At 34.9% G+C, this 13,829-nt stretch overlaps 1 protein-coding gene across 1 annotated transcript; it reads left to right on the top strand.

Annotated features, from left to right (window-relative positions):
- The first annotated feature begins 4,070 nt into the window (after positions 1-4,070).
- LOC104108275 (uncharacterized) lies at positions 4,071-6,252 on the top strand. The gene has a single exon (XM_009617267.4). It carries the CDS (start codon positions 4,521-4,523, stop codon positions 6,066-6,068), a length of 1,548 nt encoding a protein of 515 aa, XP_009615562.1. The 5' UTR covers positions 4,071-4,520; the 3' UTR covers positions 6,069-6,252.
- Positions 6,253-13,829: the final 7,577 nt, after the last annotated feature.

The following is a 13,829-nucleotide window of genomic DNA, read 5'->3' as shown; positions in this document are numbered from 1 at the left end:
ACTACACGAAGTACATGTGGGGTAGTTTTCCCAATTAATTTTAGTTTATATTCTTTTTTCTTACCTAATTTAACTTTGTTGATATAATTTGAAACTTTCTTTTTACCTATTAATAGGTATTAAGTAGATCTGTGTTAGAAATTAATTTGAGAGTGATATTCATGTTTATCATCATAGACTTAAATATTTGTTGGTGAATTAAAGTGAAAAATTAAAAACTTCATTATTGGGATTTTAAAAGCTTGAAAACTCATAAATTGATTTGTAATTTTAAATTATTGATAAATTGATGGCTAAGATTCGATGGGATGTCATTTTGAAGTTATGGTAAAAATATGAAGTTATTTAATGAAGATTTATGCTATTTTGTAATATTTTTCTTAGTTGCAGTTTATAGGAGATGAAAGCAGTTTTTTATACAACATTATTATGTTATAATGCATTATAACATTATAATGTTGTATAAAGTTGTATATCAGGTTATAAAATACTGTTGCAAAAAAATAACGAATTATGCAACTAATTCAGGTGAGCCTGTCGCACAGGGCTTGCCTAGTGCGGTTTACATCGTCTGCGTGGTTTGCATGCTATTACACAGAGGGAGATTTACCCAGTGCGCAAAAAGTGCTCACCACAGAGTACTCACCCGAAGGGGAAAGGTTGTGGCAGTGGTTATAGCGACTGTGGGTTCCCCTCTTACCAAAAAAAAAAAACTTAAAAACATAGTAAGAAGCTATGTATATGGTGTTCAGCTATACTTTTGTACAAAATCTCTTGAATTAAAGTCATATAGTATTGCTAGGTCAAATTCTAAAGTAAATGTTACTATCTTCTCTCATAAAGTGGGGGACTAAGATACACTATTTCAATTATTGACGTGTTAATCTCCAGCTACTTAATTCTTCCCTTTAGTTTCTGTGATACTATATACTTGTTTGTTTAAAAAATATATATTTTTATTTTTGAAAATAATTTAACTTTAAATTTATTTTATTTTTAATAAAAAACTTTTATAGTCAAGCAAATGCTAAAACATATTTAACACTATAAATTTCAAATGTCCTTTTTTCTTATATCTCATACCGATACAAATTACATTACGTAAATTTGAAAAAAAACAGAGTATTATCTTCTTACTATTCAATCAATTTTATAAACAACTTTTTATATTGAACTCTGCCAAGTGATAAAAATATCCTCTTCTACCTTGTTCCACATTAATGTTCCTAAGTTAATTTAATTTTTATGTATTGATGGGTTTCAAAGATTGTTTCTATAACAAGATTATCTAGAGCCAATCCAAATAATTATCCCTAATAAATGCAGATGCTTAACTTGAACAAAACAAGAAAGTGATCTGTTATAAGTAAGTACTCCTTCCGTCTCATATTATGTGTCGTGTTTCTCTTTTACACGCCCTTAAGAAATATTAATTAGGAAAATAATTTAACTATTCTACCCTTATTTATGTCTTAAAATATACTCCCACTTCATTAAATATTTATCTATTTATGTGTTATTTCCATCTTCAAGAACAATTATTACTAAGGGTAAAAAAGAAAAAAAATAACCAATTTTGTCTTGGACTTTTAAAGTGATAAATAATTTGAGATAATTATTTTTAGTAACCACGTCTGTTAATACGAGACGGAGAGACTACTAAGTACTAACAATTATGTACAGTGTAAATTGTAATCCAAATATAAGAATTTTAAAAAAAAATTAGTAAAAGAGAAAGAAAGAAAAAGGAAAAGAAGCCAATCATAATAAAATTTTAAAAAAAGGAGCCAATCATTAAAGAGCCGTTTCCTTTCCGCGTGCAATAATTAATACAAAACCAAAACAAAAAGAAACCGTATACAACTTGAACATTAGCTGGCATAGAATAGCATCTCCAGATGGACAAAACCGTAATTCAACCAAAGTCCACTTCTTAACCGAGTAGTCAAATACAAACACTTTCGCCGTTAAATTTACCCAAAACCACTCGCTTTCTCCTGTAAATACTTATTTGAATCGAGTAATTTTTTGATATTAAATCAAGTAATTTAACTGTAGTAGTTGAAACTAAAGTGAAAATATATACTCCTTATGTTTTAATTTATATGAACATATTTTATTTTTAGTCTATACCAGTATTTTAAAAGACGTGAGCGTAAGACGAGTCATTTTACATAAACCTCAGCGAGACGTAAGCCCCATGGGTATTTAATTTTTAATATTTTATAAAATAATATAATTACAGTAAATATTTATAAACAGGTAAAATTGCATAAAAATAGAAGAAAACTATAAATATGTGAAATATATATATATATATATGTGAAATATATATATATATATATATATATATATATATATATATATATATATATATAGATGCGCTCCATCCCCACAAAAAACTAATCAAAATAATCTATTATACGCTACTTACAAGCACAAGTAACTTGAGTCGAAAAGAATAAAGTTTTCTACACGGAAGAACAAAAAGGATGACTAACCTGCAATTTAAACTTTGAACTTGCTGCTACGAAGAAGAATTGGGTTCTCTTTGTATTTATAAAAATAATAATTAAATATTCATTGCTTTTAAGAGATATTAGCATACTAGCGGACAAGATAAAGAATTGAGACAAACCATAAATTAGGGCACTATAAAAAAGATCTTAACTTTTAAATTTAATACATTTCAGTTCATTTTTAAAACTTTTGAGTAATTACAAGCTGACTTTTGAGAATTTGGGTATTATACGAAGGGTTTATTCAACAAATTTTATTGTAATTTTAAAAAGTCTATGAAGCTTACGCCTCACTACAAAAATGCGCCTCAAACGTCCGGGCGTATACCCCGAATTGATGGGTGTACGTTTTTTGAGACTTTCACCTCATACCATCGCCTCGGAGCATTTTTGGTGTGCCTCATCCCAGGGCTCACCCCGAAAATGCCTTTTAAAACACTGGTCCGTACCAGAAAAGCTAACCTCTTTTCATATTTAGAAACAATGTACTTTTATGCAATGATTTATAGTCACACAAAATATTTATGCCTTATTTTACACACAAGTTCAAAAGTGTTCTATTTTTTCTTAAATTTCGTGTCCAGTAATATAGGTTTACATAAATTAAAACGAAATAAGTATTATTTAATTATAATTAAGTGATAAATATGTATATACAAGATACACACATATAATATATATAACATATATCATATTATATTATAAGTGTGAAAACATCTAGGTGAAATTAATTTACTAAAATACCCATAAAAAGTTGAATGAATATTTTACCCCTCATTTAAACACAACTTCTTTAATATTTTTGTACCAAATACCTACCTTTCAATAAACTAAGAGCTAGATCTCTTCAATCATGATTGTCATGCTTTGATCGTTTTAGTTGAAAAAATTAAGGTTGCAAGAATTCTAAGAACTTACCTCAATAGTTAGCTTTTTAATGACCTTGAGGTAAATGCAAATGATTCTTGAAAGAACAATTTTGTTGTCTTGATATGCATAAGCTTTCTAATAATTCTCACGGGATAATACATGTTGCGTATGTACAAATTGTGAATTGAATATTAAATAAACTTGAAGAGTTCTGGTCATGACATACCCGTTGAAACGTGAAAATGAAACATATATTAAAAATATTATTTCAAAATAAAATATTAGGTGTGAGATACGATTGTATCACATGTTCGGACCTAATAACATCAAAATTAATTTTATTACACATTGTCACATTGTACTTATATACTTCAATACAATAAAATTATTTTAAAAAGTTTGTATTGATTGACAAGGGATACACGTACAACGCATGTGTCGAAAAACTAATATAAATAATATATATCAATATATAAACTTGGAGTGCACATAGCATAGGGCATAGCATCAGAGGGTAAAATCGTAATTTGGTAAAAGCTCATTACTAAACCGAGTAGTCAAACCCCAAACTCCTTTCGCCGTTAAATTTACCCAAAAGCACTCTCCCACGCTAGTCACTCGGGGCCCACCCCACCCGAACTAAATTCCCGTCATCTTCACACCCTTTTTCTTCTTATCCCCCCCTCTCTCTCTAGCCCCTGCAACTCATTTTTCTTCATTCTTTTCTCTCTCTTTGAATTTTCTCTCTCTACACATCCCAAAATCAGCAATTTTTAGAACTGGGTTTTGTTGATTTCTTCATAATCTCAATATTCCCAGTGAGAAAATTATAAATTGGGTTTTGGGTATCGGATTTGTATATGAAGAAATATACAAAAGAGTGAATTTCGCCTACAAATCATACAGTTTTCTTATTTCTTACCAAAAATGTTAACCCCTTATGCTCCTCTAATTTTACCCTTTTCAAAACCCATGTCTCACCGTTCTCTTATCGGCGCTAATCATACCTCTGCTCGTTTCTGTTCTCGGTAATCCCATCTTTTCTATTTTCCAATTTTAGCTTCTTTCACTTTTGTATTTTTCATATTTTTGTTAATAATATTTACAAAAATACACAAGAATACGTGTTTGATGGATCATAGTACGGGAAAGCCAGGTTTTTTAAGGAATGTGTTGGTACGTTTGTTTCTGTTTTGTGTTGTGATTCTTGGTTGTCGGTTTGCTTACGTGGTGACTCTCAAAGGCGAAACCTGTGACCTCGGTGATTTTTGTTTCTTCTCCCTGCCCGAAAATCTGAATGTTATTACCTCCGGCGTCGGGCAGCTGACCGAGTCTGTATCAGCGGTAATGACGACAAGCGAAAAATCTGCTCCGGCGAAGCCCAAACTTCCCGATCTATGGACCAGCCCAGATTTCCAAAAATCGGCCCGTTTCTATTCTTCCGTGTTCCAGGATCTTGTTGCAGAGGGGTTTTTGAGCCCGAATTCGAAGACGCTTTGCGTTGAAACTCCAGTAGGTGCTGATGTTTTCGCTTTAAAGGAAATTGGGATCGCCGACTCAGTTGGGATATACAAGAAAGGCTCAAAGCCTTTGGTTATTACAGGTAAAGCTGTTAAACAGCCTTTTGAAGATAATACATTTGATTTCATATTTTCCGGTGCCGGAATGATAGATAAGTCGCCAAAGCCGGGGGATTTCGCGGCGGAGATTTGTCGGACTCTGAAACCCGAAGGGTTTTTCGTGGTCCATACAACAGGTTCTAAAGATACGTACAGTTTCAATTCATTCCTTCATTTGTTTAACTGTTGTACATTGATTAAGTCTAGGAATATTGATGGTTTTGATTCAAATACTATTCGTGAGATTGTTATGAAAAGGGTTGTTTTTGGGGATGTATATGTTGAAGAAAAAGTGAGCAGTGATTCGAAGAACAAATGTAATGTTCCGGATTATAAACTGAAGCTGATTAAAAAAGCTGAGCCTTTGATTAAAGAGGAACCTAAGAAACCATGGATTACACTAAAGAAGAATGCACAGAACATAAAGTACTTGTCGTCCATGGCGGATATAAGTTTTAAGCAGAGGTATGTGTATGTTGATGTTGGGGCGAGGAGTTACGGTTCGAGCATTGTGAGTTGGTTTAAGAAGCAGTATCCTAAACAGAATAAGACATTTGAGATATATGCAATTGAGGCTGACAAAACTTTCCACGGGCAGTATGAGGGTAAAAAAGGGGTGACTTTGTTGCCCTATGCTGCTTGGGTGAGGAATGAGACGTTGTCGTTTGAGATTAATCAAGACCCGGGTCATAAAGACGTGGCAAAAGGGCGAGGGATGGGAAGAATTCAACCTGTTGAATCTTCTAGTAACTCTGCGAGTGAGGTGGATGTGATCCAAGGTTTTGACTTTGCTGAATGGTTGAAGAGCAGTGTATCGGAGAGGGATTATGTCGTGATGAAGATGGACGTTGAAGGCACTGAATTTGATTTGATTCCCAGATTGTTTGAAACCGGGGCGATTTGCCTGATTGATGAAGTTTTTCTTGAATGCCATTACAATAGGTGGCAGAAATGCTGTCCTGGGGAGAGGTCTTCTAAGTATGAGCATACATATGGCCAATGCTTGGATCTCTTTACTTCTCTAAGAGAAAGTGGAGTTCTTGTTCATCAGTGGTGGTGATCATCAATAATTCAGCATAGTTTCAGTAGCTTTAGTTTTTTCCTTATTTCTCTTTGTAATTCTCACACAAGCAGAAAAAATGTCATCGTTTTTATACATCTCGTAGTAGGCAAGTATATCATGTGTATCACATTCATGTTGTTTCATTCATTTGCTTGTACAATAACATTTGTGAGTACGTAGATATCTGTGTGTTAGCTAGCACGTAGATATAGAGTTGAAAATTGATCAGGGCTGAAATAAAACAGACCTGGTAAAGTTGGAAGATAATGTTGGGCTACTTAAAGTAAAAAAGTTCAGCTGAGATATGTTCCTCTTTTTGTCTGTTTCAATTCAGATAAGTTGGACAAATTTGCAAGAATTCATGTGAGTTTTGAGTTAAACTTGTTTTTTTTGTCTGGTATTCTGTGGGGGGGGGGGGGGGGGGTGGGGTTCAGAAAGGATATTTGGTCTGAACTGTAGCGGATATTTGGTCTGAACTGTAGCCTGTTTAAACAATCTGTGTTTAGCAATCTTTGTTCAAAAAGGATCCTTGGAACTTTTGAGGATGGTAAGAATTTGGTTCATTTGTTGTGGTATGTCGGTAGCCTCCTTAGTTTTGTTTCTTATTGACCTTTTGTGATGTTGTGATGTAGGGGTGTATCTTTCCCTTGGACAACCAAAACAACCATATTTCAGCTTGTGAACCCATCTAATCCAACCAAATTAACTGAAAAGCAGTTGTATCTGTTTTTTTTTTTTTTTGGGTTGTTTTTCTTATGCCAATCATGTTAGTGTTAAGTTTTTAAATGCTAGGTACCGATATTAGCAAAAGAGTTCATAACGGTCAACTAAAACCTCTGCCTTTTCCTTTGTTTATATCCTCTTTCGAGTACTTTCATATTATACTAATGGACTATGTTTCTTGTATTACTGGAAACACGACTTGAAAGCAGAGTTACTTTTACTTTTTGCCTACAATCTCGTTGGTTCTAAAGCTTCAGTCATCAAAAATAGAATGCAACGATAGACAACAAGCTTTTAAGTGAGATTAAAGAAGATATAGTTGTTAGCATTCTTTGCCAGGAACATTACATTTACATGTAGACACTTGTTATCTTTTAATATATCCTAATAAAGTAATGACACCTTTACTTGCAATGCAATACTTCTTCAGCTATTGAAGTATGATTCAGTCTCGAAAAGCTGGCCAAGTAGACTATCCGCTCACAATGACTAAGAAGAGATTCACGTAAATAATGGAGCTGAAAATTGTAAGCATCGAAAATTTTACTACGAAATTCATGAAGTCGAGAGCAAGTTACTTACCATTCGAATTATATCAATTACAGTGACATAAGCACTGATGAGAAGATCGAATACTGCAGCAACTACACTTATTCCCGAATTAATTGAGGTCAGCTATATGAATTTTCATAGACGCTATGTGTAGTTGAGATCCTTATATGAATTATCATTATCTTAGATTCTCAGTTTGGGTCCATAATAATTTCAATTCAATATACCGTACATAAAGATTATCTAACATGATGAGGAGACTACTAGATGAATAATTATAATTTGAAGTAAACAAATTAATCTGTAATAAATAAATTTTGAAAAGCAGAGCACTTAGACAATTCGAGGGTTGGACACTTGTTTGAAGAAATAACCTTGCTTCCCTACCTCAATTACGTAAAATGATGGTCTTCTGCATCCAGATTAATAGTAGTTAATACAGAAATGAAAAGACCCCTGAGGAGAAAGGGCGGGGGAGGGTGGGGTGTGGGGGCAGGGGCGGGCGGAGCTAGAGTAGCGGTAAGAGTTCATCCGAACCCCCTTCGCCGAAAAAATGTAAGGTCAAAATTATTTTTATACATAAATAGCAGATGTTGAATTCTTTGGAATGTTCATGTGTTTACTTTTTAATATTTGAATCCCCTTGATAAAAATTCTGGCTTCGCCATTGGGTGGGGATATGAATATAAGATCGACACTCCTTTTATATATATGTCGTCATCTGGTTTATATTATTTTTGCATAATTTAATTAATGTTGTTGTTAAGTCTGTATTTTGATTTTCATCCAAGAAAAATAGCATCTAAACATTGATAATTCAGGATCCAATTTCTCTCTATTACTTATTTCCTCCATTTCCCCAAGTTTTTACTTGGATGGACATGCACATATTAAAGTTCATGGTCTAAATTTAATTAAATAAAACATGATTTTAGAGTCCATTACTTAAATAGTCACTCAATTATCCGAAAATATCTAATAAAATCATCTTTCTTTTGTTTGTAAGTTGTAACAGAAAAATCACTTAACTATGCCTATAGCACTCAGAATGTATGTCTCAAATTTTTGATTGCCAAATACCTATTTTAACCTCTAAATGATCAACTTTTTTCTTCTTTTTATTTTTAAATTTTTTTAATATTATGATTTTTTTCTCTTGGACTTACCTATAGAACAAATAAGTTTTATTTAAAAAATAAAAAATAAAAAAATAGTTTTCTAGCATATGTCATGTTAGAATAATAATATAATTGAGCATAATATTCAAAATATATAATTTATATTATTAAAGTAACTTAATTTTAAATAATTATTTTTTATATTACGTGAATGAAATTATAAATTTTATTTTCTTTCATTCTGAATTGTGTAAATAAATTTTTGAGTTTTTGTTGTTAATATCAAAATTATTATTACGAACAAATTATTCTAATTAATTTTTTTTTACTATGCTCAATATTTTATTATTTCAATATTTTATATGCTTCAATACTATTTTTTTTAATTTATAAGTAAAATTTATTTATTTTATAGGTAAGTCTATAATATAAATTAAAAAGAGAATGCTCAATTAAAAAAAATCATAATATTAAAAAGTTAGAAAAATAAAAAGAAGACAAAAGTTGATAATTTAGAGGGTCAAATGGGTATTTGGCAATCAAAAATTTGAGAAATCTAGTTGAACTATGCTCAATTAAAAAAAATCATAATATTAAAAAGTTAGAAAAATAAAAAGAAGACAAAAGTTGATAATTTAGAGGGTCAAATGGGTATTTGGCAATCAAAAATTTGAGAAATCTAGTTGAGTGACTTTCTGAATGCTATAAGCATAATTAAGTGACTTTGCTGTTACAAATGAAAGAAAGATGACTCTATAAAGTAATTTCGGATAGTTGAGTGACCATTTGAGTGTAATGGACTCCAAAGTTTTAAGCAAGGTTAAGAGCATATTTCCATATTCAATTTTGCTGAACTTTGAATTCCCAGCGCCAATTTTATTTCTTCCAAGAAATTTGGCAGCCCAAAAATGTGGCAGCAAATTCCATCGACATGCTAGAATATTTAATTTATTTTTAGTAAATAAATACAACGCATCATCAATGAGTTAAGCCATTCATCTGCTGTAAATTGACGAGGTCACATGGCCATATGGCAACTACCACTGGGTTAGCGCCAGTAAAATTTAAAAGAAAATGGAACTAATGGATATATGTTCCTCCAAAAACTTCTTGTTGTATGAATTATTCTTGTTTAATTAGCCGAAAAGTGATGTTTACCAAGACAACTTTCATGAGAGAGATTTTTTTAGGGCTCGTTTGTTACGAGGGATAAGGGTATATGCGGGTAAAACCGAGCCCACTGAGCATCCCAGTTTCCCGGTGAGGCAAGCAGAGTAGGAACTTGACCGTAAGGAATCGAAGTCAAAGCGAGGAGCAAAACACCTGTCCTCGGGAGCATCAGGACCATGTCCTCCGGGTCCGGTTCGAGCCTCAAGACTTCGGAGAGCGTTACCAAACAACTACACACGACTAACAAAGGACCGTGATTTTCATTCCCAACCGGATATCACGGCGTGAATCTCGGCCCGTATCGACAGAAATTCCGTGATTAGCGAAACGGAAGGTTTTTACCTTTCTTAAAATTGTACTTAGGGTAAAACTCCCCTACTATATAAAAGGGAAGCTTATTATTCATAGAAGACATTGTAACACGCATACCAAGATAATTTATTTCTATTCTCTCTATTATTCAAAGTTCTTATTTTTGTTCATAAGTTCTTCATAAGTGCAAGCTAGGAATCGAAGGCATATTCCTCATTGAGCCATTAATCGAGTTCGGGATCACTCTTATCATTGGTTTGACCATTTATCACGTCTTTCATTTGCTTAATCTAACATCATTAATCACTTGTATTGAATTAATCCACATATCCTTAAAACCGCGTATAAATTCAATTGTAATCTATTTTTAAGAGTAAATAATTTGGCGCCTAACGTAGGGCTAAGAATATAGTGGTAATGTGATACAAATTTTCATAACGCACTCTGTTTTACGCTTGTTCTTTGAGATTTTAATTTCAGGTCAAATTAAAAATGTCGAATTCTCAATCTGCTCACTTAAACGTTGATGCTGAGTCTGGCCACCATGGCGAGAACAACAATGTAATGCCCAGTAACGAGGTGACCTATGTTGACCCCAATGGAGTTCTGGTCGCGGACCCAATCGATGCCAACTCGCATGTGGCCATCGACGCAAACTTACCATCCAACCTCGAAAACAACATTCGCTGGGGAGCCCGATCGATAGACCGGGTACACACGATGGCGAAGGCGATGAGATCAATTTACAGGTAATCTTTGAAATGTTACAAGCTCAACATGCAGCGATAGCCCAGTTGCAGAACTAAAGCCGCGCCCCCAGCAGAGTTGAGCCCGAACCATTTCGGGAAAATATCCGCAGAAATGAACCAGCCACAGAAAGACCGGGTGAAGTTGAACCCGAGACCAACCCCGAAATAATAGAGATGATTGAGGAACTAATAAAGCAGGCGGAATCGGGAGAAAAGAAAATCGATGCCAACGACAAAAAAGTGGAGACCTATAACTCAAGGGTTAATCAAATCCCAGGAGCACCTCCGATATTGAAAGGCCTGGATTCCAAGAAATTTGTTCAAAAGCCTTTCCCTCCGAGAGCAGCTCCGAAACCAATCCCAAAGAAGTTTCGTATGCCCGAAATTCCAAAGTATAACGGGACCACGAATCCAAATGAACACGTGACCTCCTTCACGTGTGCCATCAAGGGAAATGACTTAGAAGATGACGAAATCGAGTCGGTTCTGCTGAAAAAGTTTGGAGGAACCCTTTCTAAAGGAGCAATGATATAGTATCACAACCTGCCCCCTAGTTCCATTGATTCGTTTGCTATGCTTGCAAATGCCTTCGTAAAAGCTCATGCCGGGGACATCAAAGTCGAGACTAGAAAATCAGACCTCTTTAAAGTGAAACGAAATGCTCAAGGAATTCTTATCAAGGTTTCAAATAGAAAGAATGGACCTGCCTCCGGTTGCGGATGATTGGGCCGTTCAAGCATTCACTCAAGGACTCAATCCCCAAAGCTCCTTGGCTTCACAACAGCTGAAACAGAATTTGATAGAGTACCCGGCGGTAACTTGGTCCGATGTCCTAACAGGTGCCAATCAAAAATCAGAGTCGAGGGTGATCAACTCTGCCCCCCTCTGGGTCAGTGTATCCCATCAGAACTAATGACAGGTCTAAAAGAGTCGTCGATCTTGAACCAAGACCAAATAGAGATCAGTATCAGCTGTATAGCGGAGATCGAAGGGGCAGCGGATCCGGATGTAACCTTACGAGGAATGAAAAAAGAATCGATCGAGGTCATAATAGTCGGGGACTTATGAGCAAAAACAGTTTCGACAGGCCACTCGGGGCTAGGAAGGCACCGAGGTTATCGGAATACAACTTCAGTGTCGATGTTGCCGGCATCGTATCTGCCATCAGACGCATCAAAGATACCAAGTGGCCTTGGCCATTGCAGTCCGATCCTATCCAAAGAGACCCCAACTTGATGTGTAAGTATCATGGAACTCACGACCACAGGACCGAAGACTGCCAACAACTAAGAGAAGAAGTGTCCCGGTTATTCAATAACGGGCACCTCCGAGAATTTCTAAGTGATCGAGCCAAAAATCACTTCAGGAATAGGGACTCCAACAAACAGACTGATAAGTGGGGATTTTGACTACTTATTAGCGCCTTTTAACTTTTGTTTAATCTAAAAGTATTGAATTGTGTTTCCGAAACTAATGAAATTGTGTAAAATTGCAGGAATGCTGGAAGTTGGCCCCCCCGAGATGAAATCCGACTAAAAAAGGAGCAGTCTAAGCACAAGGAAATAAAGGGCACAAAATCACACAATGTGCGGTCCGCAGAAGAAATCGCGGACCGCGGAATTCCATCTGCGGCCGCAAACAAATAAGGAACAATTAGCAGACATTTGCGCAAATTGCGAACCGCACATGAATTGTGCGGCCGCAAAAGCTGGGCTAGGAGTCAAGATCAGAGAGTATGCAGAAAGACCAAGTCCAAAGCCTCATTGAATTGCGGACCGTACAAGATTTGTGCGGCCGAAGAATCTTGTCTTGCGGCTGCAATCTTAATATTGCAGACCGTAGAAGATTATCTTGCGGCCGCAGTTATAAATCTGCGGACCGCAAAAAAGTTACTCTGCGGTCGCGGTTTAGAATTGTGTGGCCGCAGAACTCCAGCTCCTGCCAGATGAAGAAATCTGTGGACCGCACATGGAATTGTGCGGCCGCAAAATCTCCCGAGGGGTATTTTGTCCGATATTTTCAGCCTTGTATAAATAGATGAGTTTCACAAAATTAGGTCAAGTTTGAACCTCTGCAACTGATGTAGCCATTTTTCTTTGCCATTTTTGGAAGTTTACTTTGCTTTAGTGTATTTTACAATAGATTTAATCATTTTAAGCTTTCATTATGAGTTTAATTAGTCTTTCTTCTCTATTTTCTTCAAACCCAAGTATGAGCAACTAGATGTTTACTAGGGTTGTGACCCAACCCTAGTGTGTAAACCTTATGTGTATCTAATTTAGTGCTTGTTTATGATTGAGTGTTTATTATTTATCCTAGTTCATGTTTTAATTGTCGAATTAATGGTTTCTAACATTAATTCATGCCTATTTGACTTAGTTTCTACTTGAGAAAGAGAGACCTAGTTTAGGATAACTTAACTAACAAGGAATTGGATCAATTAAGAGATTGACTAACCTAATTAAAGGGTTCAACCTAGAGATATTAATAACCCGACTTGAGCTTTTATCAATTGTTTTGTGTGATACCCATTTGGTCTTGATAAAGACAAATTGGGCAAACCACTCTCTGACAGAAAGGTATTGGGTGGGTCATTTAGAATTGATAGCTATAATACACCCCAGTTAATAGAACAAGCATTAAATTCTTTATCCCATTAGGCTAACACCTAGGTAATGGTCATAGCCCTTGACTTTTTATTAATTTGGAAAAACCTCAAAAACAATTATCTCTAGTCTTCTTTCTTTATTTTGCAATCATAGAGTAAAATTAGAAATAGAAAACCAATCTTTTGTGGAAGTGCAATCTAGATAATTCAATCATGCACATTGAAATATGTACCCCTAATTCCCATCTTAGCTCCATGTGGATTCGACTTCGACTCTTAGTTGGGTTTCTATTATTGCAAACGACCGTTTCATACCTCTTTTGAGGTGTGTATTTGGACGGATCAATTTTTGACGCCGTTGCCGGGGAGTTAAAAATGATGTTAGCTATATAATTGGTTTTTTTTAGAGTATCTTCTTTTCCTTCCGTGTTACTAACTTGTTTAAAAAATCGTAGGTACAACCATGGAAAATAATGAGCTCGGAAATATTACTTTGGGGGATGTGGACTTTGAGGATGACCAAGTG

Source organism: Nicotiana tomentosiformis, chromosome 7 (genome assembly GCF_000390325.3).
Source record: "Nicotiana tomentosiformis chromosome 7, ASM39032v3, whole genome shotgun sequence".
NCBI classification, from domain to species: domain Eukaryota; kingdom Viridiplantae; phylum Streptophyta; class Magnoliopsida; order Solanales; family Solanaceae; genus Nicotiana; species Nicotiana tomentosiformis.
Note: the sequence above shows the minus strand (reverse complement) of the source record. Positions and strands in the feature narration are given on the sequence as shown.